The 27,530-nt window shown below is 44.0% G+C and overlaps 1 protein-coding gene across 1 annotated transcript in view; it reads left to right on the top strand.

Annotated features, from left to right (window-relative positions):
- Positions 1-20,579, top strand: part of LOC103564530 (sulfotransferase 1C1) — a 45,416-nt gene extending 24,837 nt beyond the window's left edge. Inside the window, exons 4-8 of the mRNA XM_008540346.2 lie at positions 10,179-10,276; positions 13,170-13,296; positions 14,210-14,304; positions 15,458-15,638; positions 15,872-20,579. Coding sequence (XP_008538568.1) covers positions 10,179-10,276; positions 13,170-13,296; positions 14,210-14,304; positions 15,458-15,638; positions 15,872-15,984 — 614 coding nt within the window. The 3' untranslated portion in view covers positions 15,985-20,579. The remainder of the gene's footprint in view (positions 1-10,178; positions 10,277-13,169; positions 13,297-14,209; positions 14,305-15,457; positions 15,639-15,871) is intronic.
- Positions 20,580-27,530: the final 6,951 nt, after the last annotated feature.

Genomic DNA, 27,530 nt, shown 5'->3' with positions numbered 1-27,530 from the left:
CGTCTATGTTTATCAAGGATATTGGCTTGTATTTTTTTTTTTTTTTGTAGTGTTTTTGTCTGGTTTTGTTATCGGGGTAATTCTGGCCTTGTAGAATGAGTTTAGAAGCACTCCTTCCTCTTCAGTTTTTTGAATAGTTTGATAAGAATTGGTATTAACTCTTCTTTAAACATGTGGTAGAATTGACCTGTGAAGCAATCTAGTCCTGAACTTCTGCTTGTTAGGAGTTTGTTGATTACTGATTCAATTTCCTTACTAGTATCAGTCTGTTCATATTTTCTACTTCTTCCTGATTCGATCTTGGAAAATTGTATGTTTCTAGGAATTTATTCATTTCTTCTGGGTTATCAAATTGCTGTTGTATAATTGTTCATAGAAATCTCTTATAATCCTTTGTATGTCTGTGGTGTCCATTGTAATATCTTCTCTTTTATTTCTAATTTTATTTATTTGGGCCCTCTCTGTTTTTTTCTTTGTCTTATCTAATGCTTTTGGAATTGAATCCTACTTTATCTGATAGCATCACAATCCCTGTTTTATTATAGTTTCCATTTGCGTGGTATATCTCTATCCATCCTTTTATTTTTACCCCTGCTGTGTTTTAGGTGTGTCTCTTGTATGCCACTTATAGTTGGGTTTTCCTTTATGAGCCAATTTGAAACCTTGTAAAAGATTATTTAATCCCACTCACATTTATTGATATGACTGACATGTTTGGTCACAATTATGTCATATTATCATATGTTGAAAATTCATGTACAATAAGTACTACTTACTGTATTTCTTTCCCTATTTGGTACATCCTTTTCATTTTGTTTTGCTTTGTTTAGGAAATGTTTTATTTTTTTTCCTAGTGGTTGGTTGCCTGTGTATTTTTACTGTCTATAAGGACTTAATCCTCTTTTCTTTTACTTAACCTGTCTGATCTGCCAGTTTCAAAAGAATCCTTTAACTCCATCTATTACTTATACAACTGGCAATGATCTTATTCTAAATTTCAAGTTGCATTCTTTCTATTTCATCAGAACCTGTAAGGTTTACACATTATTCTTCTATCCATCACCTCACTCTTTTTAATTTTAGTTCTAGTGTTAAATAACATGAAATGCTCACCATCAGTCCTTTTGGTAATGTTTTCCCGGTCGTCTCCTGGTTGCATCAAACTCCTTGTAGTGGATCGCTCAGGAAGGTACGTGTATGCCACGTTCTCTGAGTTCTTGAACATTTTAAACCATTTTTTGTGGTCTTGATGCTTGAAGCACAGCTTGCCTGGCTATAACATCATTCATTCACACTCTCTTTCCTTAAATTTATTTAAAAATGCTGCTCCAGGGGCCAGCCCCATGGCCTAGTGGTTAAGTTTGGCATGCTCTGCTTCGGCGGCCCGGGTTCGGTTCCTAGTGGTGGTGGGAATGGCAAGAGGATCAGGGCTTGTCATGGATGCACCAGATGGAAAGCAAAAGCTGTAGTCTGGCACAGTGAGCAGTAAACACAGCAGTAAGAGTTCCCTAACAGTGGGCTCTAAGCAGGTCAAGCTAGGGATGCTGCAAGGAAGTGCCTTATTTTGGCTAGTGTGGTTTAGAACACATTATTTGGCTTGCCATAAAGGTGAAATGGTGTCTACTGTTTCCAGACAGTCGGCAGGAGACTTATTCATGGTTTTGCAAGCGTTGTGATAGAGTCAAGGTTCTCAAGGCAAGCGGTTGGCTATTTCAGAAAATAGAATTCTATAGGGTCCTCAGGGTCCGTCAACTGGAGGCATTTTTGCAACTTGGCCTCTAGGTTGACAGTCACCACAGTCATTTCTCTCCCGGTCCAGATGCAATCTTGAGGGGGAAATTCCAATGTTGAGTGAGGTTGAGCTGCATTGTCTCCCTCCTCATTCTCTTGGGTTGTAACGTCACCATCTAGGGCATTGGTATACCTGGGGCGGGGGGAGGTGGAGGCCTGCCCAGGGGAGGGTGGCCTTCCCAGGTGGAGATCCAGGAAGAGTAGTAGTGTTAATTCTGAGTGTATATGCTACAGGCCTGGCTCAGGATGGAACTACAAGTGTGGGCTCTGCTGCTGTGAGGAGATCTCAGTGAGCTCTGTCAGTTCATCAGGGGGCACCTTGGAAAGAAGCATGTGACCTCCATGATTGAGCTTTGTGAGGACTCCGTCCACAATGCATATAGATTCTGAGCACATTTATAGGCTAATTGTAGGGACATTTTGTGCATGGCAGCTTTATAATTTAGAGATTGCCCCATTAAAACTATGGTGGGTTCATTGGAGCACAAACCTGCTAGCAAGATGTGTCTGATTTGATTACATGGGGAAGGCCGTTCTGCCTGAGATCTAATTTGAGGAGTGGTATAAGGAGGGAGCAGCTCATTGAAACATCGCTTCCATTGGCACTATTTAATGTAGAGGAATGTGAGCTCTGGGTCAGAATCCACACCTGCTGGCACACTGGCCAAAGCCCTTCCAACAGGGCCTGCCAGCATCTGGTGCTCAGGCATCCTGCAGTGCAGTTGTGCCTCTGGCTGACTTTGTTCCAGCCAGAGAGCCTGAGACAGTGTTAGGCTGGAGGGGCCGCCAGCAGCCCTATCATCCAGGCTGTACACAATAAGAGCAATAGAGCCAATAAAGGAGAGCTTTTGCATTTGACTAGTTTTCAGGGACATCCTTCCTGGCAGCAATCTGACCAAAGGTGGAATGTGGTTGCTTTGGAGCAAGGGATCGTTTACCTCTTCATCTGAGGTAAGGTAAAGACCTGGCCTTACTCCACTGATAGCAACCACAGGATTCCAGGGTTCCTTTGAGGACTTTATTTCTTTTCTTTTCTTTTCTTTTCTTTTTTTGGAGAGGAAGATTCACTCTGAACTGACATCTGTGCCAATCTTCCTCTATCTTGTACATGGGTCACCACCACAGCATGGCTGCCAGTGAGTGGTGTAGGTCCACATCCAGGACCCAAACCCATGAACCCAGGCTGCTGACACAGAGTGCACTGAACTTAACCACTACACCACAGGGCCATCCCAAGGACTTCATTTCGTAATGTGACTGGCATCCACCAGGCAGAGAGCCTCTTTTCCTCCCTCTGAGATCTGCAGTTCTGCTAGTTGACTCTGGAGGTATAATTTCAATCTCCTGCAAAACTTTTTCCAAATTTGGTTTAACGAACTAATCTTTATAACCCAAATAATGAGGCAAAGCTGGGGGCCTTAGCTTTGCACTGGTACTGGGACATTGTCTGGCCAATGAAATCTGTATAATCATCATCTCTACACAATTTGGTAGGGGTTTGTCCCCTCCGTTATAAGGGTCATATTGCACATTCTACCCTCGATCATGTTGCCAGCATGTGGAAAATGGGAGACAACCAAAAAATCAAACTAGTGGGGAGCATTCATCTGGTGGGATAAACTCATTCACCTGTAAGCAGATGTGAACGACATCCTTTCTGGTGTCAAAGGAGTGGGGATTCCCTGTAAGTACTAGCAGGGGAGTCTTTGGAGAAGATTGATAATTGGTGTGGGAGGGTTGAAGACCTGAGGACCAGGGATTAAGTAGGATTGGAACCAGGGGTAAAATTTGGGAGACCACCTATTGTTTAAAAGCTTGAGGAACACGTCTTTGAGTAGGCCGTTGTGCCTCTCTGTAACTCCAGCCACTTGGGGCCAGTCAGCTAGGTGGAAATTCTGCAAGATTCCATGTTCTAGAGTCCATGACTGAAGAGCTTGGGAGGGGAAATGGGTACCTTGATCCGAGTCTATAATGTGTGGTAGGCTCGCTCTCTCCCAATGGAGGAACTCCAGAGAGGCTTTCCCTAATCATAAAATTATCCTTCTGCCATGGTACAGACCAGACTGCAAGCCCAGTGGCTACTGCCCAGGAGTCAGTAAAAATGTGTGCCCTTGGGAGTCCCATTTGTGTGGCCTTTTGTAGAGCCAAGCACACTGATACCAATTCTGCCAGTTGGGCCAGCTAGGAGAACCCTCTTCAACTAGGGATGTGACACTAGCAGGATGGTGTGCTACAGCCTTCAGCAGGCTGCATTGGGCACTATGGTGATGCTGCTGTAGGTGAAATGCACTGACTCTCTTTCCATGTCAGACAGTTGATCCCAAGGGTCTCCCCAAACTGCTAGAGTGGCTGGCAGTATGGGTGTCACTAGCTGCACCTCCACGTCAGTGGGAAAGAGGCTGAGTCAGGGGGAGGCCACATCCTCCTGTAATCTGGAAAGGCCCTGGCATCAGATTTAGCTCTTTCTTGAAGGTACCATTTCCATTTTAACAGTGAGGCCTCAGTGACCATGCAAGGTTGAATGCCTGACCAAAGCAGGATGGGGACTTGTTGCAGAGTAGTATAGGCTGCGAATGCCTCTGTCTCTAAAAGGGCCCAGTGGGCTGCCACAATTTGGTCCTTGACTGGTGTGTACCAGGCTTCTGTCTGGGGCAGATGTTTGGTCCAGAACCCCAAGCGCAGCCAGATAGAGCCATGCTTAGTCCAGAGACGCCACGAGGCATAATCAGGTGTTGCCAGTGATTCAACTCAGAAGTCTGAGCCACGAGAGGCTAAGGGCAGGGCCTGCTCCTTGGCTTGCTGGGCCAGCTGCAAACAGTTTGGTGAGGTTCTCCCAAACAGAAAGAAGCTGATTGGCATGTCACAGCGTAAATAGGCTTAAGTAAAATTGGATAATTCTGGAATGTGTTGCCTCCAAAAGGTAAAGAGATCTAATACACGCTGTGCCTGCTGTGATGTCATGGGAGGCTTGATGGAGAGGAATTGATGTTTTAAGTGCCCTCAGCTGCCACATTATGCCAAGAAACTTGACAGAAGTGACTGGTCTTTGGATCTTATTCAGGGCAATGGCCCATCCTCTCTGCTGTAAATGTTACACTACTAGGTATAAATCTTCCCTGATGGTATCCTCAGAGGGCCTTATAGTAGAACATCATCTATGTGATGCTGAAGGCAGCAGTAGGTTAGTTGGAGTGAATCTGGATCTTGTCTGCACAGGTTGCGCGTGATGGCAGGGCTGCTGAGACAGCCCAGGCAGTCAAGCGAAGGTGCACAGGGTGCCCTCAAAAGTGAAAGCAAAGTGAGGCTGTGAGTCTTCCACTATCGGGACTGAGTAAAACATAGGGACCCTGAGCTTTTTAGATGTCATCTACTGTCTCTATCATGTTCAGAATGGGAGCCTTAATGGCAGGAACCTCTGCATATAAGTATTAATAGTCAATTGTTAATCTCCATTCATTGGTGGCAGTTTTAACACTGGTCAGAGAGGGCTACCAGAGCGTGAGATGGTGGCCCAACGACCATAGTGTCAAGCATATCTCCGATGAGGGCGAAGGCCCTGTGTACCTTGCTTCACCTGATATTGTGGGATATTTACTGTTTTCACTGGAGGAAGCAATCGGACAGGTTCCCACTTGGCAGATCCCACAAGAAAGGCCAGGAATTAGGGTTTACCTCACCAGACGTGTCACTGGGTAGCGGCATCCATACCTCTAATAGGAAAACACAGAGCCAGGGGGGCCACCACCATTGGCAACTGTTTTAGAAATAGGGTGCCAATAGACCTGCTAGCTTAACGTGTACTCCCTTTACAATTTCACCTGCTGTGCCTCGTAGGCTGTAGAAGGCTCCCTTAGGGAATTTAGAAGAATTACCTGACATTACTGTGACTTGGGCTCTTGTGTTTAATAGAGTCAAGAAAGTCTATTTCCTTTGTCCCAGTGGACCACCAGAGTCATGAAGAGGCGATTGTCCCCAGGAGGCGACAAGCTCTGGGCAGCTGCTGATGTCTAGAGCAATGCTCTGGGGGATTGTTGGGCCCACAGGTGAGGGAAGTTGTTTGAGGCAGAGGGAGTCTTGGGACCCTCTGTAGGCCTCTGGGCCATTGAGATTGGACTCTGTCTTGAGGTGATCACTTGTTTCTGAGAGGAGCTTGCACCAGGACTGTCCAGATCATTTGAGACCCCCACTTGTCAGAACTGCCAGCATAAGGCCCTGTGCTGTTTAGAGTCATCCTGGGTGCTGCTTCCTGATGGGGTTGGCCTGGTGGCCCCAGGACCAGGAGATGGGTTGTGGGGCCTGGCACCCAAGGGCTGTCCTTGGGGTTGTGGGCTGCCTTGGTCTTATAAAATTTAGGGGTCTGGATGAGTATCTCCCTCATGATGGGCTACCATGTCTACTCCCTGCATGACCTCCTGAATAGTATGGGAGGTCGCCAAGAAATGGAGTATGGCCTTGAAATTCGGGGTGGGGTGCTCCCTGTAAGAAGATTTCTCTGGATTCAAGGTCTACTGGGGCCTCCTCAGGATTGGAGATGAAACCCAGGTCATCTGGGTTGCTATGTTCAAAGAAGTGATAGACCGATTGGACCATACCAATTACAGAGGGAAGGAGTTAGGCTTCATCTAATGTCTCCCATTGGCTTTGAGCCTTTGTGGTAACAACCAAGAGAGAAGGGTGGGCTCAATGCCAAGCCATAGAAATCCAAGTAGCAGAGGAAGGGATTCTCCCTCTATATCTTTAGGGCTTGTGCCTTTGGGTTTGGACTCTCCGTCATGATTAGAAATCCCAATTATGATATTGGGATTGTCCATGGCAGCAGCCTTTGCTTTAATTCTGGTTGAATTAATCCTGGGTGGCCCCTCAGGAATGGAGGATTGAGTCACCTGTGTCTCTCAAGAATTTGGCCTTCAGGCTCTGGGGATCTTTTAAAGGCTATGAATTTTGGGGTTCTTAGAAATGCGGGCTAGTTGCCTCATTTTATGGCAGTGAGTAAGAGCTCAGAGCCAATATTAAATACTCTCAACAGCCAGTCAGCCCCTTCTTCTCCCTCCTGCTGTACAAAGTATTTTAAAATATTTTGAATCTCAAGGCGTGTAAAGTTTTGAGTTTCAGTTTCTAAGTCTCTATTATCCCACACTGATTTGACCTTACAAATTGTCACTGGAAAGATCTGTGGTGGACATCCTCAGTGGCCAGACTCCTAGGAGGCCACTTCCCTCTCCGGGGAGTCCCAATCAACCTCACTGGGATTGAGGTGAACTTCCACTAGCCCAGTGGTGGCAGGATGATTAGGTGGCCCCTAGACCCTGAGAGCATAGACCCAGCACCTTGGCATGTTGGTACTCCACGGCACTGAGCAGTGCCCAGGCCACCACTATGGGCATTCTACATTTATTGAGGAGCTTGCTAACTTCCTTGGGCATTTTATTTGGTGCAGGCACCAGGTGCTCAGACTGTTTGTATTGGGCCATTAGATTTTGTGCCACCAGGCACCAGGAGTGGGACCCACAATATCCCATAGGGTCAGGATATGAGGTGCGACAGCAGCAAGGTACACAGCAACAGAAGGACTGCAGGCCTCAGCCATTCTTGCCTTTGTGAGGGGCCATGACACCCCAGCAAGGGTCCCTGTGACACAAGTTAGAACCTAGACAGAGTTCTAGAGCCTCCAGCAAGAACAGTGGTCAGGGAAGGGAACCTCCCTCTTCTCCTTCTAAGGACGCTGCTCGGCACTTTTGTCCAGGAGCCTGCAGCAGGGCAGGGGTGGCCACGCACAGGTCCCGGCTGTTAACCAACATGATAGGACCTTGTGAAAATCTTAGCCAACTGTCCTAATAGTCAGCAGCTGGGTCTGCGCTTAGAGTTGGGAAACCCCTCCAAAGTCTAACATCTGCTGGGGTCATTTACCCCGTGGGGAGTTATTGGGAGAAAACACATCTGCGGCCCTTTGACCAGCTCCGAAGAGCAATGCTCTGAGGTTCAGGAGGACTCTGGTTGCTTTTTTCGGAGCTTGCACTCTGGGAATTCAGGCAGCACTCTGCAGAGGGAGGACGCAGAGCCCAAAGCAGTGCAGCCAAACACCAGCAGGCAGTGGGCCCCTCCCAGACAGAATTACCCCTCTGAGAGAGCCAGTCAGTAAATCATTTGCATTCCCCATGGTCTCTTGCAAGCTGACCCAAACCGTCCTGCTTGTGAAGCCAGGTGTTGTGACTTTGTTAAATTAACATTTGTTAAGTAGAGCCACAGGGTGTCAGATGGTGAGCCCCAGTTCAACAAAAGACCAAGGGGAATTGAAATAGAGATTTCTTACTCACAAGTCCTCGAAGGAGTGCACAGCATGCCTTGAGGGGCCACACAGGGAGGTCGAGGCAGGGTGCAGGCAGAGAGCGCAGCAGGGCCTGGGGCACACACCCTTGTTAGGGTCCACAGGTGGAGTGCTTTGGGGTTCCTGGGATAAGGCCGACCTGATCAATTGGTAAGCTTCAAGAGGGTCTTATCTAAGGGGAAGGCCCTGGGAGCGGGGGAGACTGTTTATCACAAGGGCCACTGGGGGTCTCTGCAGGCTGCCATCTGGCTGGGGCATGAGCTGGCGGGAGGGGCTCGTGTTAGCTCAAGGCCCCGGCCAGCCTGCTTGGCCACACAGACCGGACGCCAAGACAGAGGTGTTATGGAGTAGTTCAGCTAAACTCTCAACAGACATAAACTCAGGCCCCCTTTTCCATAAAGTTTCTTCAGATTATAGGTTTAAACATTAGTTCTATTCTGCTCTTTCAGTTTTTCTTCTCAGAAACTCTACTTTCTACCATTGTCAGACCTCCTTTACCATCTTCTAGGTCAGCACTTTCCGCCACTTTCCCTTGGATGGACCCTTTTTACTTCTTTCCTTATCACATCGCCATTTTCTTGGTTATTTCCTTCTGTTCTTCAATGTCCTTCATTAAATTTTCATTTAAATCTATTCTCTATTGTCAACCTTATGAGTTAATCACGTCTTATGTTGTTTTGTCTTTTTCTTCTCTTTCTTGAGTTCAATCAGATCTTTTTTCACTTCTCACTTTTTTTTTTTTTTGGTCTCTTTATGTTCTGAATTTTTGTATATTTGAGTTATTTTATCACATTCTTAAATGTTGGTTTCAGGATATTTAATTCGCTTTGGAGTGTTGTGTCACAATTTTGTTCAGCTTTGTAGTTGGCTTTTGGGGAGAATATTTCATCAGGTTAGAGGCTCTGATTTGCCTTCTCTGATTTTTATAGTAGTTCTGTATCAATGAAATCTGCTTCCTTCTGTTTGTATTCATTTCATGGCCATAAGTCCGGGTTTGAAAGCATTCTCTTCTGTCAGTTCTGCCCTCTGCCGTGCAGTTTTCTTTATGGGCGGTATCAGTGCTTGAGGGAGAAGGAGGAATTGGCATGCCCTGTTTTTCTTTCATTTCTGCAGGATCTTTAAATCTTCTCCCTCTTCCTTCTTTCCCTTCACTGCCAGGTCTCCAGGGAGTACCTCCCCTTCTCTATTTATCTGATTTTCCATCAGAAGCTATTCTTCTCCAAGGCTGCCACTGTGCTTTACCTGCCAGCCCCTTCCCCAAGGTTGGTGCTGTGTGTGGCCAACTCCAGCCTGTATTCAGTGTTTTAACATTTAGCATTGGACTTACTATTTCCAGAGAGGATTGTGTCTGATTTATCTAAGTCTGCCTTGCCTCCCTACTGTTTTTCACAAAGTCTCTTAAGCCTCCCCTCTATGGTTCTCCACAGCCACAGGCCAATTTCTAATCCTGGCTCTCGCATTTACTAACTTGGAAAAATTACTTGACCCCTATAAGGCTCAGTTTTTCATCTGAAAATATATCCCAGCACAGAGCACAGTGCTGGCATGTGACTACTGACGATTGTAGTTCTTGGCCTTGAAAGTAAATGTTGAAAGAAAGACTGAAGCTCTTTAGACAAAGCTTCTAAGGCTGTAGAGCTGGCCCAATAACTTCCCTCCCTTAAAGAGAGATGTCAGCTCTTCTCCAGTTGCCTTTGTTAACTCCCCATTGCAGCAAGAGAAAACCCTAAAGGATGAATATCCAAGAGCTTGCTGGGGTCATAGTTATCACCAACCTCAAACCTCCCAAAGCATTTTATTTCCCATACAAGTACACAGCAATACCTAGCAGATAAGAAGTGTAATGTTGCCTCAGTTGTTTTCAGTATCTCATTAGGGCTTTCCTCTACCAGAAAGGATGATAAAGTTGTCATTAGGAGGAAAACTAGACATGTAAAAACCGTAACTTTATGGCTTTTATAGGCAGAGCCAACTATTTGATAAACCTGATTCCAGACAATACATATTCCAAAATAATAATATTGAGAAATATTCAGCTAAATAGTGTGGGCTTATTTCCCAGGTCTCGATCTGGCCAGTAAAATGCCCTCTCCTAGAACTCTGAAGACTCATCTGCCTGTTCAGATGCTACCACCTTCCTTCTGGAAAGAAAATTCAAAGGTAGGAAGAGCCAACTCTTCAAACCCAGTTTTGATCAGTATGGCCAAAAAATGTCTCTATCTAAGTGGAAACAATCAATGATATTGAAAGATAACCAGTGGAGGTATAAGGCAAATGGTGGCATTAACCCCGCATTCCCACACACTCTATTCTGGATCCACCTTTCCTTCAAAATATTATTTCTGGGTATACACTAGGAAATTTTCAGACAAAACTATTCTGATTGGCTGCCAATTAAGCCACATTCAAAGAGAGTGAGCAATGAAACAAAGCACGAATTTCCTGAGGAAGGTTATTATCTTTGAATTTTTCAAGAAACAAAAGCCAAGGCAGAGTAAGATGTGAAAGGGATTTATTTAAGGAAAACCTGTGGAGGGAAAAGTGGAGCGAGACAAAGGAGAATGGAGAGCCACAAGACCGTGATGCAATTGGTCCATCCTTACAAGGAGCATATCATGGAGTAGGTTCCCAGGCACTGTTGGACCTCTATGTCCTCCATTTTCAAAAGTTGTATTTTATTTTGGCACTTTAAAATTTAGATCCTATAAATGCAGTGTAATTTGAATTTACTAGAGTTTCTTTTTGATACCTACTTCATCAGCGAGTCTTGAAATCAATGAAATATGGAATATAAACCAAATTTCAATTTATAAATTTGCAGTGAAAAGTATAGCCACCCAGCAGAGTCAAATGCTTGTATCAGCTGAACCAGCAGCACATCTTCTCCCAGTGGGCAAGCTACTGTGGAAACCCAGCTGCAGACTCTTTCAACTTTTGGACTGAACCCTTGCCAAGGAAACTATAATGTTGCCAAGACGCTCTCCTCAGTGCAGTACTCAGATATACAATGCAAGTGATTGCTTTTGACTCTCCCTTTTTTCTGAGTTTTCCATGACTCACTATTTCTTCATTTTTCCCATCTCCTATCTCCAAACAAGGTACAATACAGTTGAGTAGATTTTCATGTATCAAAATGCTATCCCATTCCTGATTTTCTTCCCTAAAGTTATACCCAGGTCATCTTGACTTGTGAAAACTTCTTGGTTTATTCCCACAGATAGATAACTTCATTCATATGTTAATTTTACTGTATAAGAACCAATATTATTTCCAAATGATATTGTGGACTCTGTCATAAGACACACTAACATTTGGTTAGTCATCATACCAACACCTTCTTTTTGTAAAATCAGCCCTTCTAAAAATGTAAAAATCTCAATGGCAGCACCTCCCTTTAGCTGCTTAGAATTGTGGATTATTTGAGTAGAAAGTGGCTTTAGAGAGTTTAGTCCAAGCTTTTCATTTTATGATGAAGTGGTGAACTAACTAGGAATCCCCGAAAGATGTCCACATCCTGATTACCAGAACCTGTGAATGCTACCTTCTATGGTAAGATGGACTTTGCAGAAGGGATTAAGTTGAAGATCTTCAAATGGAAAAATTATTCTTGATTATCTGGGTGGGCCCTAAATATCATCACAAGGATCCTTATGACAGGCAACAAGATCAAAGGAGGAGGTAGTGGATGTGACAACTGAAGCAATAGATTGGACTGATTTGAGGACAGGGTCAACAGCCAAGGAACAGAAGTGGCCTCCAGATGCTGGAATCAGCAAGGAAATGGATTCTCCCCTAGAACCACCAGAAGGAATCAGCCCCGCCGAAAGCATGGCTTGAGCCCAGTGAACTCTGGCTTCCAGAACCGTGAGGGAATAAATCTCTTGTTGTTTTAAGCCACTACATTTGTGGTAATTTGTTATAGCAGCAATAGAAAACTCACACAGGTGGGTCAATGGACTCTCAGAAAATCTAAGTATTTGACATTAGATCACACCCAACCATCCGACTCCACATGACAAGTACACTTGAATATGTTCATTGTCCAGCCCAGACTTCCCCTCTTCTAGTTACTCAGGCTTTGATTTACAACAAGGCAATAACCATTAAGAAATATATTTACATAATAATTAGACCTTACAGTTGTGTCATATTTTTGGTTTCCTGAGTGCTTTCATGAATAGTGGAGAGAAATCCAGCAATAGGAAAAAGGGCAGAGAGATAGAGCCTTGGGAAGTCTGTGTTTGTCTGAGAGAGCAATGGAGGAAATGCAATTGGGAAAGCAGGAGCCTGAGGTAATTTGCTAAGAGGAAAATATGACTGGGTGATTGGTTGTATGGACACAGAAGTTCTGTTCAGTAAGTGAGACACAGGGGAAAATGCTTGACAAACTGTTGATGTGCTCCTCCACCCCAGCTCTGCTAAGAGTGCACACAGGAGCTCAGGCTGGGATCAGAAGCTGGGTGGTGAGTGGGAAAAAGAGGACAATGGGACAAGAAGCCAAGAGGTCAGCTCTCCTCAGCCAAATCATACCTCTGCTTTTCCTATGAGAAGACACCATCACAAGCAGCTCCAATGGTAGGCTAAGCACTGCCCTCAGAGGTCCTGCAATCTTATCAGCAAATGAAAAGAGTGATAATTCACTGTAAGGCTGCACTTCATGGTGTCAAATGCGACTGGAGGGCTAACTGCTTTAGCTCCTTCTAGCCTGCAACCTAGTTAGATTCCTTGCTTAGTGAAAGCCAAGGAGGACCTTCCATTCACACACGGAAAATTACCACAGCAGCCTCCTTAACCTCCAGGAATATCGTAGTTAGGTGACTGTAGTATTTATCATGCAAATTAGAACACTTTTGAGAGAAAAAAGGGATACTCTTAATAATTATACTAAGACCACACATATCAATTGGAACTCTGCCTGGGCAACTGGAGGATATGGTCATCTTGATCACAGCAAACACAAGCACATTCAATTACTCAAATGGGATAGTCTAAGGTTCCTCTTTTCTGTCTTGTTTTCTCTCTGTGTCTAAATCCTCTTGCTTGCTGATTCGAGATTATCTACGTGGCAAGAAATGCCAAAGACTGTCTGGTGTCCTACTACCATTTCTCAAGAATGAATAAAATGGTGCCTGACCCTGGTACATGGGAGGAATATGTTGAGACATTCAAAGCTGGGAAAGGTAAGTAAACGGAAATTGTGGATTCATGTTTACTTATTCATTCGCATACTGACATCACAAAGGAAGTGTTTGCATTAACATTGTATTTATCAAGGTCCTGGGAGGATGTAGACAGCACACTCAAACTGGGTCATTTGGGGAGAGTTTAGCTAAGAGACTATTTAGAAAGCTGTGGGCAAAGTGTAAAGAAACCAACCGGTGATAGTACAATATTCTAGGGGCAGCACCAGCACGGAGCCATGGCTCTCCGGAGAAAGGAGAGGGCCCCTTAACGGGAGCCAAGGCCTTTGGCAGGGGAAACAGTCAACCATAGTGAGCCAACAGGAAGAACATCAAGGAAATAAACACACCATCCTCACTGTCTTCCTGCCTCCAAAAGCCTTCTGAGGTCAAGGGAGCCCATTGACACCATCCATAGAGGTCAACCTCACAGTGTGGAGGAGGGTGGAGAGTGGATTTGGCAGGGTCAACAACAGATACCCAGTTCACCTCTCTTCCTCCTATTCACCATCACAGAGAGTAAAGGTGCCCAAATATCTGCTAATTATGGATTTTTCAGAATGAAAGTCTTCTTTTCAAAATCAGCCTGTTAGGAAACAATATTTATTGCATAACTCTGACCTAGGTACCATGCAGTAAGGCAAGGGAAATAAAAATTATGAATCCCTGGCTAAAAGACTGTATTTCATGTAGTAGTAAGTTCAAGGGTGGAAATATAAACCAAGGAATCTGGAATACTTTTTATCATCTCCCTAAAAATTAAAAAATCCCTGTCTTCTGCAAATAAGAATTCTGCCCAGGGTCTTTGTCTTCTGGTTGTGTTTCTTAAATGTCCTTTTTTATTTGAGACATTCATGTTCATCTGGTAAGTTTCAAGTTGATATTGATGCCACATCTTTTTCCTTCCCCTCAGTCCTGTGGGGCTCCTGGTATGACCATGTAAAGGGATGGTGGGATGTGAAAGACCAGCACCACATTCTCTACCTCTTCTACGAGGACATGAAGGAGGTGAGGACCAATGCGATCTCTATCAGTTCCTCCCACATTCTCCAATGCAACAAATCCCAATTAGAACCCTCGTATGTGCGCTTGCCCACAAAAAGCCTTCAGTGCGAATTCTCTCTCTCCATGACACTCTTTCCAACTTGGTTTTATCCTCAAAAGCTCTAACTAATTTTTTGGTCTTCTAAATTTTCTTTGCTTCAGTTTGCAATTTCCAAAAGATCCTTCCTCCTTAGGAAACATCACATGCCTTTATGGTCGAATTAATCCTGACACTTGTGAACCATGTTTCTCCTCCTACAAAATGGATATCATCTCATTTTGTATCTCATGAAATTACTGTAAGGATTTATGAGATCACATTTGTAAAGTGCCTAGTTGTGTTCAATAAATTTAGTTTCCTTCTTCCTCTTCCGTACCCCAAACCCATATAAACCCGTATAAACATTAGCAGGATTGAGCCCACATATTGGGTCTGACGACTGATTTCTCCATTTTAAGTCATTGTGTAGGCGTGGCATCACACATTCACCCTTATGACTCAGTGTATGAGTGTCCTATAATCACAAAACTACTTCTTATGCCAATGCTAAGAAGAAGTCCTCTGAAATCTAATCAAATGCTACAGCTCCTTTTTCTCCATCTCTTTCATCAGACAGAACCAAGGCACAAGGATTCACATTTCTGGGGCAACTTGAGATCTCTTTCATTCATCCTCTTACTGACCTTCTGTTAAATTCATACTCTTTGGCCATCTCTTATAACTCAAAAACTAGACTTAGCCATATTGTGTCTCACCAGCAGCACTTTCCCTCCTTTATACAACATTTCCTGATCTCCCCCAGAAGATATATTTGATCCTCCCCATCAAAGTTCATAGCACTCTCTCTGTATGCAGGCAGCATGTTTTCTGTGCTGGGTATTGCAGTTAGTTGTGTTTACATTTCATCCCCTTTGCAAGGTAAGCATCCTGAGGGCAGGGATGGCTCTCTTCTTTGTGTTGTGCCTCACACATAGTCACCACTTGAGGAATATTTGTTGAATATATTTAAATTTATCCTTTAACTTATCCATCTCCAAACCCTATTTGTCCAAACAGAATGTCGTCCTTATCAGAAAACCCAAAATTATTTGTTTTGTATGACTATTGTACACACAGGACCCAAGGCGGGAAATTCAGAAGATATTGAAGTTCCTAGAGAAAGACATACCAGAGGAAGTTCTGGATAAAATCATCTATCACACCTCATTTGATGTAATGAAGCAAAACCCAATGGCCAACTACACCACCTTGCCTACCAGCATCATGGACCACTCTATCTCCCCTTTTATGAGGAAAGGTACATAAGACATATATTCTAAGATGTCAAATTAGATTCTGTGGTCCCCATGATCTGCTTAGGTTTTCCAGTAGCGTTTCACATTCCATTACTTATTCTTGTCAGTGACACTACTGTACCGTTTTTGAGAGGCAAACTCCCTTTTTTCCCCCATTCTTGTGCTAGCTCTAAGGGTGCATGCTCACTTCTCCCTGTACTCCTGTAGCTATCACTAAGACTTTGCCTGGTTTCAGGGATGCCTGGGGACTGGAAGAACCACTTTACTGTGGCTCAGAATGAGGAATTTGACAAGGACTACCAGAAGAAGATGGCGGGAAGCACCCTGATCTTCCGCACAGAGATCTGAGGACAACTGGTCAGGACTTCCCTACTAGGTTTTAGACATTCGAGACTCATAATCAAGGATTCTTAAGATAATGACACCCTTCCTCTAATCCTAAACTTTTCTACACTATCTGTAGATCCTATGACACTATAATAGCTTCATCAAAATGTAATCAAATCCAGGGGCCAGCCCAGTGGTGCAGTGGTTAAGTTTGCATGTTCTGCTTCAGTGGCCTAGGGTTCACTGGTTCAGATCCCGGGTGTGAACCTATGCACTGCTTATCAAGCCATGCTGTGGCAGATGTCCCACATATAAAATAGAGGAGGATGGGCACAGATGTTAGCTCAGGGCCAGTCTTACCCAGCAAAAAGAGGAAGATTGGCAGCAGATGTTGGCTCAGGGCTAAACTTCCTCCAAAAAAAAAAAACCGATGTAATCAAATCCTGAGTAGATGTTTAAAGTTAAATTACATGATCATTCATGTAGACACCTACCACATGATAATATAGTCATCTATACTAAGGCAAAATAAACATATGAGTTAATTCCATCACTAGTTTACAATAGCCTGGCCTCCCAGAGGCAAATTCATGAAAAAAGAGAAATAAACAAGAGTAGAACTTCAACATAAGAGAAAATGAACAAGAGAAGCAAAGAGGATGAGAAGTGAACACTAAAGAGAATGTGAAAGGGGAACCAGTTTTTATCCTTAACCGTCAAGAATGAGAGACAGAAGATGGCGCAACTCTTAGCAATATTAGGTTATGAGGTGCAGAGGTTGAAATGAAGAAAGGAAGCCAGTGAGCTGAGCCTGACTCAAGTGGTCTCAAGCTGGAGATGGTCTGAAGACCAAAGAGAAAGGCCAAAGTTGGGCAACAAGCGATGAGGAGCATATGATAAACAGCTCAGGAAATCTGTGGAATCCCGTTTGGGGTTGATTCCCAGAAGCAGAGCCTGAGATGAGAATTCCTGTGCAAGTGACTTATTTAAAAAGTGCTCCCAGGTGTCAGCCGGGTGGCGCAGCGGTTAAGTGCTTGTGCTCCGCTTCTCGCTGGCCCGGGGTTCACTGGTTTGGATCCTGGGTGGGGACATGGCGCTCCTTGGCAAGTCATGCTGTGGTAGGCATCCTGTGTACAAAGTAGAGGAAGATGGGCATGGAGGTTAGCTCAGGGCCAGTCTTCCTCAGCAAAAAGAGGAGGATTGGCAGTAGTTAGCTCAGGGCTAATCTTCCTGAAAAAATAAATAAATAAATAAAAAGTGCTCCCAGGAGGGAATCATCATTGAGCAGAGAAGCAAGATGGGGAAGGCAAAAACCAAGGAGGGTGTGGATTTAGCACAGTCTTGGCCTCCACCTGATTCTCAGGGGTGCTTCAGGGAGTATCACTCCTCAAGTCAGAGAGCCAGGCTTCCCTATTCCTGCCATCAGCCCGTCTCTGTGGGCTGTCCCAAGGAACTGTCAGCTCCCAGACTCTTGTGCTCTTAGATCTTCTGGGCAAAGCTGCCCCAGTACCCAAGGGTATACATACTTCCTTCTCTGAAGGAAGCAGGCCTAGGCCTGTAGGAGGGAAGCACACAGCTGGGGGACGAGGCAAAGGCCTGGTGGCGTAGATCCAAGGGAATCTGGGCAGAGCACCAGCAGCACTGCTCCATTTCCGGAAAGCTTTAATGAGGAAGAACTGCTTCTGAGTCCCACATGAAAAGCTGGCCACTGTGGAGTGCCACTAAGAACCTGAGCTCTGTATGATTGGAAAGCTTCATTGTGAAACTGAAAGCTGGGTGGTTGGATGAATACAGGGTGGGGATGGGGGCTGGTAAGGGTGAGGAACAGCAGTGGTAGCTCATGCAGGATCCATTCGCCAGCTCAGCATTATGAGCTCTGCCCTGTCCTTGCCACCCAAGCTGAGTGGACTTCAGCTGCAGGTGGAAGTCCCCTTCTTATTTCACCATACCCTGCTCCCTGACACATGACGTGTGCCCACTCAGGTTGGAACTACCTAGAACCTGAGACACAACATCTTAGTCTGCTTCCATGGGGCAGAGCGTGGGGGTGCCAGCCAGCGGAGGCCTCAGGGCACAAGTCTTACTGTAATCAGGAGAGCAAAGAGTCAAGAGTTAATTCTGAAATGGGGACTGAACCACGGCAGCCAGAGAAGATGGCCTGGGGAGGACCCCAGGTGTGTATCAGCTAAAACATGAAGCTGAAGAAGCACAGGGACAGGGAGGGGCCAGGAGGAATGGGGAGAGCAAGAAAGCAGAAAGAATTGGGGGGTATAATGAGGGAAAAATTCCTAAACAGACAAGCTTCACTTAAACTAAAGAGACAAATTATTGCTTTACTTTCTGGATATATGAAACAGATCTTTACCTATTTCTGAGAGAAAGCTGAAAGTATGAAAATGCTTATACTTTTCTACTTGACATTAAATTTTACAATGAAACCTCTCATTGCGATAGAAAGATACATGATAGATAGATAGATAGATAGATAGATAGATAGATAGATAGATAGATAGATAGACAGATAGATAGATAGATAGAGATAGAAAAAATTTTTCAACTGTTTTTAAGTGTATTTGACTATGTGGGTATATCTGAGGCCTGTACACCAAGCAATTTCACAATGCTGTTTGCCTGGCCCGTCAGTCCCCAGCAGGATCTTCCTGTCTTCCACAGATTTGCCTTTACAGTCTCTGAGCATTCAGGCTGGTGTGCAGTTATGTCAAAGTAGATCTAAAGCTGAAAAAGAAAATAATACTTTGAAATCATAAAACAATCTAAATACAAAGCTTCGTACAGCAAGCCTCTCAAAGTTTGTGATAAGAGACTGTGGATTTCAGCTTTGTTTCTGGAATGTTGTCCTAAACCTGTGGCAGTAATCAATAGAACTGGAAGCGTTCTATTTCTCAGGAATCTGATTCATGCTTCTCCTGCAAACTTATGAGAGCATGCTTACACCTCTGTCCGCTAATCCAGGGCATTTCACTTAAATATACTTATTATTAAGAGACTGGGGGTTCATTGTAAGAAAGAGATTGAAGACTACAGGCTTCCAACTGGGTAGGAGATGGAAATAAGAGAACAGTCTAAGACTCCTTCCAAGCTAGAGTCTATGAATTTGAAATTCAGATATGAATATATACTCTTCTCACTTTGAAAACCCAAAATGGTACCTCTATGTGATTTATTCCCACGTCTAAATCTCCAGTCCCAAACCTTCTCTAAGATTGTTATATTTTTAACTGCTGGGTAGATATTCCCACCGGTGGTTCCTATGGCACCTCAGTCCAAGAAATGTTTAAAACCTAACTCATTCCCCTCCTATTCTCTGCTACTCCCTCCTCATAAACTATTTACTGCACCTGACTTCCAATTGCTGTTCTAGAGAGCACTATTTTCTTGGGCATTTTTCTCCTTGATATTCCATAACTTAAATACTATGATGTTATGATGTAAAGTTAACACTTAAGTAATATGAAGTAAAGTCAATACATCTTATGTTACATCAAGGGGATACTAAAGGGAAGAAAATAAAGATATCATATATGTATGTAAACACAAATGTATTCACAACAAAATAAGGAGGAAATTCTCATGACAGTTACAGTCCTCATTTCTATTACTGGTCATGCAGGCATAGCTGGTATTCATAACCACCTTTTTATTCTTTTTTCTTTTTTTCTTCTTCTTCTCCTCAAAGCCCCCCAGTGTATAGTTGTATATTCCAGTTGTAGATCCTTCCGGTTGTGCTGTGTGGGATGCCACCTCGGCATGGCCTGATGAGCGGTGCCAGGTCTGTGCCCAGGATCCAAACCAGTAAAACCTTGGGCCACCGAAGTGGAGCACCTGATCTTAACCACTCGGCTACAGGGCCGGCCCCCATAACCACCTTCTTCCACTACCCATTTTATATTCCCTTTGCCTTCAGCAAGCACTCAGCTGGTCTTGGTTCTTTACCTGGGGATGGGGAAGGGGTGGTGACTCGAACCTTCATTCCTGAAGAGTCTGGGGCATTAGCAGTCCTGCCTGAATTGGGTTGTTGTAGTTTCCATTGACTTTAATCACAGGGCATAGTAACACTAAGAGATGCCCTAAGCGATGTCCTGTATCCCTCTTCCTTACCTCCATTGAGGAGCAGCAGTCCAATTTCCCCTTGGTAGTCAGGATCAATCACCTCACCCAGGATAGTAACTCCCAGTGATTCAGAGACACAAGGAATTCAAAGTGGCCAGGGAGCAGTCTTAACTTCCAGTTCAGTGGAATCATTTTTTAATCTCCCGGCGGAATCATTCCTTCCTTTGGAACTAAGGCCTCTAGACCAGAAGAGCATAAGTTTACAGGAACAGAAAGAAAAAATTTTGCTAGTGGGTCATTGGGAGTAACAGTGAGTGGTGCCACTCCCATTTGCACCCCTTGATTCCTGGACCTATGATTCCTATCTATGGGAGAAACAGACCATGTAGTGGATGCTGCTTCAGAGCAAATACAAACTCCTGAGGAATTTTGCCCAGCCCTGCAAAGCATCACTACCCAGATGTCAAAAGGCCGTTCCACGGTTCTATCAAGCCAGCTGCTTCATGATGGTGGGAATGGTGAGATCAATAAACTGATTCCATAAGCATGGGCACACCGCTTCATTTAATTTGCTGCAAAGTGAGTTCCTTAATCAGAAGCAATCCTGTGTGGAATACCATGATGGTGGATAAGACATTCTGTAAGTCCATGGATGGTAGTTTTTGCAGAAGCATTGTTACCTGCTCTTGGTTAATATTAGTCCTGATATTGGTTCCCCTAAGGTGAACCCAGCATACATGGGTTGAAAACTAAAAGCACACATTCCCAGTTCCCTGCTTCTTTAGTTGCACTCATAGGTAAATATTTGTTTCTTCAACCTCTGACTCACTGAGCTTTACAACCAAATAGAACTTGCAAATTATTAAAGTCCAGGTACCCTGGTGCTGGGATCACACTAAAGTTTTAGCTAATCATGCATCCTTGAAATTCTTTTACAGAGAAACTAATGTTCAGAGAATATCAAGAAACGGAAGCTTCCCAGAGGAATGCACTGTCTGCCACAGAGGCAGACAGCCAAGGCCGCCCATCTATGAATTCTTTATCTTGCCCTGCAAATAGCCTCAAGGCCAAATGTAACTTTAGGTTACAGCATTGCATGCAGGAGAGGCAAATCTTATGCAGAGTAAGTGTCTATTCCAGTGGGAACAAAACTCTGCCCCTTCCATTGTGGAAGCAGTCCAATGTGATCAACCTGGAACTGGCTCATCACCCTGGGGAATGGTGCCATATCTGGGACTCAGTGTTGGTCTCTGCTGCTGGTAGACTGGGCACTCAGCAGTGGCCATAGCCAGGTTGGACTTGGTGAGTGGAAGTCCAAGTTGCTGAGCTCATGCATAACCTCCATGTCTGCCACACTGGCCACTTTGTTCTTGAGCCCATTGGGCAATGACAAGGGTGGCTGGGGAAAGAGGCTGAATGGTATCCACAGAACAGACCAACTTGTCCATTTGATTATTAAAATCCTCCTCTGCTGAGGTCACCTTTTGGTGAGCATTCTCACGGAATACAAATATCTTCACATTTTTTGCCAATTGAAAAAGGTCTATCCACATATCTCTTCCCTAAATTTCCTTGTCACAAATTTTCCAACATGTTCCTTCCAAGTCACTGACCATCCAGCCAAACCGTTGGCCACAGCCCATGAATCAGTATATAATCACACATCTGGCATCTCTCCATCAAGGCAAAGTGAACAATCAAGTGCACTGCTTGAAGTTCTTCTACCCACCGGGAGGATTTCCCTTCACCACTGTTCTTCAGGGATGTCCTAGAAAGGCTATAGTGTTGCAGCTGTCCATTTGGGGCGGTGCCTGCATATCATGCAGAACCATCTGTAAACCAGGCCCACGTCTTTTCTTGCTCTGTTAATTAATCATAGGGAACTCTCCATGAAGCTATGGGTACAGGCTAGGAGAGAGAAGACGGTGTAGCAGGGTGGAGACCATGGGCATTTGGGCCACTTCTTCATGTAACTTCCTTGTGCCTTCAGAGCCTGCTCGGGCCTCATCACTTCCATTTGGTAAGAGTGCTGCTGTACATGTCCAACTTTATGGCTTGGTGGGTCAGATAATGCCCAGTTCATTATGGGCAGCTCAAATCACAAGGTAACTTGGCTGCCCATGGTTAAGCACTTAGTCTCTACTAAGGCCTGGCAACAAGCAAAAAGCTATTTCTCAAAAGGAGAGTAGTTCCTTGAGAGGTTGGCAGGGCTTTGCTCTAAAATCCTAAGGGCCTGCACTGCAATTCACCTACAGAGGCCTGCCAAAGACTCCAAACAGCATCCCTATCTGCCAGTGACACTTCAAGCACCACTGGGTCTGCTGGATCAGATGGTCCAAGTGGCAGAGCATCTTTCACAGCACCTGGATCTGTTGCAGAGCATTCTCATGTTCTGGGCCCCACTCAAAAATGGTAGCTTTTTGAGATCACTAAGTAAATGGGCTAAATTAACACACCCAAATGAGGAATATGTCACCTCCAGAATCCAAAGAAGCCCACTAGGCATTGTGTCTTTCTTGGTTGTGGGAGGGCCGGATGCAACAACTTATCCTTCACCTTAGAAGGGATATCTTGACATGCCTCACACCACTGGACCCTAGAAACTTCACTGAGTGGGAAGCCCCCGAATTTTTGGTGGATTTATTTCCCACCTTCTGAATGCAAATGTCTTACCAATAAGTCTAGAGTAGTTGAAACTTCTTGCTCAGTAGATCCAATCAGCATAATGTCATCAATGTAATTAATCAGTGTGATAACTTTTGGAAAGGAAGAGTGATCAAGATCCCTGTAAACTAAATTAATACATGATGCTGGAGGGGTGATATACCCCAGCAGTAGGACAGTGAAGTTGTGTTGAAAGCAAGCTGCTTCTGGTGGGTCTTATTAACAGGTATGGAGAAAAAAGGATTTTCTACTTCAATAGCTGCATACCAGGCACCAGGGATGTGCTAATTTGCTCAAGGAATGAAACCACACCCAGTACATCAGCTGCAGTTGGAGTCACCACCTGGTTAAGTTGATGACAAACCACTGTCATTCTCCAAGATCCATCTGTCTTCTGCACAGGCCACATAGGGGAGTTGAATGGGGAGGTGGTGGGAATCACCACCCTTGCATCTTTCAAGTCCTTCATGGTGGCACAAATCTCTGCAGTCCCTCCAGGAACGCATCTCTGCTTCTGGTTTACTTTCCTAGGTAAAGGCAGTTCTAGTGGCTTCCATTTGGTCTTTCCCACCATAACAGACCTCACTCTGTGAGTCAGGGAGCCAGCGTAGGGCTGGCTTCTGCTGCTAAGTATGTCTATTCCTAGTATGCATTCAGAACTAGGGAAATAACCACGAGATGGTTTTGAGGACGCATTGGACCCACTATGAGACAGACTTGAGTTAAAACTCCATTGATCACCTAACTTCCATAAACCCCTACTCTGACTGGTGGATCACAGTGATATTCTGGGTCTCCTGGATTTAGTGTCAATTCAGAGCCAGTATCCAGAAGTCCTCAAAAGATCTGATTCTTTCCTTTTCCCCAGTGCACAGTTACCTGGATAAATGGCTGCAGGTCCCTTTGGAGAAGGCTGGGAGAAAGATTAACAGTATAAATTTTTAATCGTGTACCAAGGTCTTTCCTCAAGGGGGCCTGGCCTCCCCTTCATCCAGGAGGCTCTCGGTCTGTGAACTAGCTCAAGTCTCAGACTTGATTGAGGAGCCGTAACTCTGTTTTTATGAGTGAGGTTAGACTTTTCTTCACTTGACCTAGTACCTTTATGCTTACAGAGATCAAATAAGAATTTAGTAGGCCTCCTATCTATTTCACTTTTAGGAACACCATCATCAACCAGCCAACACCATAGGTATGTACAAGTCAGACAACTCTGAGTTCTACTTTGACTCTACTGTCCATTATAGTAACCACACTCACCTTGTCTTAGGTGATTGAGTGTCCACTTGGCCTCTGCCACTTCATAATCCAATTATTCCCATTACATTAGGTTTCCAAATTTGGTGACTACAGTTCCCACTGTGAGGTCTGGCCTACAGAGAAGAGTGATCGCAGAGCTCTTCAATGATGCCACGGCTTCCCTCACAAATTTATTCCTCAGTTATAGTGAAAAGTGTCCCTTCTGGATCTACCAGTGTAGATGAGTAGAACTTAAATGACAAATCCACTCTAATATTCCAATTTCCCTAAGCTTTTGAATTCCTTCTTTTACATTAAACCAATGCATGTCCAGTATTTCCAGTTTACTCACAGTAGGCCACTTTTTGGTCTGTGTTTCAGGCAACCAACCAACCAAACTGTTACAGCCCTTTCTAACTCCCAAAGTTGCAACATTAAATACAGAATCTCTCCTTAGTGGGCCCTTATGAATTAATTTGGCTTAATCAAACTTTATGTTCCTTCCACCATGATCTCACACCCTTATATCCATTCCCACACATATATCCCAGTTTTCTGTTTTCGTAAATTAGAAAATTCAAGTAGTTCTTTTGAAGTGTAGTGCACCTTCTCATAGGTCACACTTTGTACCTCACATTTAAGGGTCTGCTGGGTCTTGACTCTAGTATAGTTCTAAAAGCAAAGAGGGGTTGTGGGGGGCCGATCCTGAGGAGAATCAGCATTGTCTAGTAAGGCAACTGCTTCATGGGAGGCCATTACAGTCTCCTTAGGAAATACAGGGTTAATCCCTTCAAATAGAGGTGGAGAGGTCACTTCTGCTAAGAAGAGTGGAGTGGGGAAGGCATTTCTACAGAGGTGGAGAACCTGATTCTACTGGCAAAGAAGATTCATCAGAATTTAGGGGCTCAATGTCCCCAGCTCAGGATAGTCCCACACATCTCCATTCCAACTTTCAGAATCCCATTTCTTCCCCATAAATACCCTCACTTTAACAGTAAGGCCAGGAATTCAATTTGCATTGTAACTCAGCCACTTGCAAGACGGGATTCTTGTTGGGTTTTCAGCATCTCAGCCCTGTAGCTATAGGAAATAGAGTTTCTTTCAGGGCAGACACAGAAGCTTTAAGATCACTTATGTAGCACTTGAGCTGAGAATTTGCGCCCCTAAGCTTACCCTTTTCATTCCCCACTTTGTCCAGTGACATCTTTGTCCAGTGGCATTAGAAGCATTAGCCAATCTCACATTCTCATCAGTTTGACAAAAATGTTTGAATGTATCATAGACATGGTCACTCAGATCTTTGCTTCTTATAGATGTTTGATTAGAAGTATCTAATGTTGATATTTTGTGTATCTCTACTGCCAAATTATGCCATGGACTATCAATGCTCTCTTTCCTACTGGAAATAAAATCATTAGTGTCTTTAAATCTAATCGATTAAAGACCCAATTCCAGACATCTCCAGAACCAATTCAGAAAATTTATCCTTAAGATTCTATTCCTCTAGATCCACTCTTGGTACCAAGATTTGCATTTGCCAGGGTTCACCAGAGAAATAGGACTAATAGGTTCTATTTATATATTAAAGAATTGGCTCATGCAATTATGGAGGCTTGCAAGACCAAAATCTGCAGAGCCAATGTCTCAGTTCAAAGCCCCTTAGGCAGGAGAATTTTTGCTTACTTGGAGGAAGTCAGTCTTTTGTTCTATTCAGGCCTTCAAATGATTGGATGAGGCCCACTCATATGATGGAGGGTACTCAGTTTACCAATTTAATTGTTAATCTCACCAAAAACACCCTCACAGAGACACTCAGAATAATATTTAACCAAATATCTGGGCCCCATGGCCCAGTCAAGTTAGCACATAAAATTAATCATCACTAGCATCTAGGCTTAAACATTGAAGTCACGTATTTTTTACATGTCATTCTCTCACATGCTGGGTCCAGTAACGTCTACCTCTGCCACTCTCCTCTTTCCTCTTCTCATTCCTGCTTCAATAGCACATACCCCTTGCCTAGGCTCTTATAGCAGCCTTGTCATTCTCCTCCCAGCCTCTACTCTGGTTTCTCCAACCCATTTTATAGTTTACTTCATATTATTCTTAAAAGGTAGTTCCAAGTATATCATTCTCCTGCTCAAAACCCTTTGACAGTTACTTACTGACTATCAAACTAATCACACACTCTTTGGCATGAAACTCAAAGAGCCTCCCTACTGTACCTCCATTTCTCTACCCCATATGATCTATACTAGTGTTTCTGACACTTTTTGGTTTCAGGATCCCCACACACTCTTAAAAATTATTAAGGACCCCAAATATATTTTGCTTATATGGGTTATATCTATCAATAGTTTCAATATTAGAAATTAAAACTGAGAAATTTTTAAAACACAGAAATACACAATACTCCTTCCATCATCCCACTTGTCATCAAAATAATGGCATCATCACACATAATGTATAGTTCTGGAAATCCCCACTGCATACTCCTGAAAGAATGATCCTGAAAAAGGCAGACATCATCTTATTGTTATGACAATAGTTTTGACCTTGCAGACTCCCTGAAAGAGTCTCAGGGATCGCTAGGGATCCCCAGAGCATACTTTGGGGAACTGCTCCTCAATATCAAAGTCAAGCAGGACTAGTCTCCATTCCCCTGATTGATCTCACCCATTCCAATCTCCTTGTCTTTACTGAAGCTGCGTCCTCAATCTGAGTTCTGCCTGCCCCACTACCTCTATTCCACGTCAAAAGACTTCTTTCTTCTCCTGTGAAAGAGGAACTTAAATGCCTTCGCCCTTGTGCAGTTTTCCATGATGGGCCACCACCATTCGCGCGTGCGTGTGTGGTGTGTGTGTGTGTGTCCTTCTTTAGAATCTTCAAAGTATTTTGCTTATATCTCTTTTATGGTACTTATAACATTTCTCCATCCATTATTGCTGTTTATGTATTCGTCTTATTCCTTTCTTGTACATACCTATTGTTTTTGCCTTTCCAACACTAATTCCTCGTTCTGACTTCATCATCCTGATTTTACTTTGGGGAACTGCCACTCCCCAAATGTATACAATTTCATGGGATTATCAGTCAAAGAACCCCACTCTTCTCTGGCCAAAGGGTAAACACACCATCCAAACTACACCAGTCAGATATTCAGCCCTGGAATTGTAATTGTGAGCAGTTACTAAATTTAGCTGGTGCCCACTCAACTTGAGAGAAGTGCCTTGAAGAAAGATTGTCCTTTAGGTCCTGCTTCCTGGATTCCCAAAGCTACTTTGCTTCCTGTCCTAGTTGTTCCTGTCTTCTTTCAGTTTTGTAAGCTATCCTGTATCCTTTAAATAAAATATTTTTGTGTCTAACTTAACTATGGTCAGTTTCTGTTGCTTACAACCAAGTAACTCCAATAAGGTAACCCCCTGCCTCAATACACACATATATAAATCCACACACGAGAAAAGGGCAAGTGCAATCTTGCTCCCTAACATCGCACAAACACACACACTACACAAAATAACCACACAAATAATAAGTCACATCAACTTCTATTCCAAAAGAAAAATTCCTTTAAAATGATTTCTTTTCATCCCAGT

This window comes from Equus przewalskii, chromosome 14, assembly GCF_037783145.1.
Source record: "Equus przewalskii isolate Varuska chromosome 14, EquPr2, whole genome shotgun sequence".
NCBI lineage: Eukaryota > Metazoa > Chordata > Mammalia > Perissodactyla > Equidae > Equus > Equus przewalskii.
The sequence above is the reverse complement of the archived record's forward strand: the minus strand, read 5'-3'. Positions and strand labels throughout refer to the sequence as shown.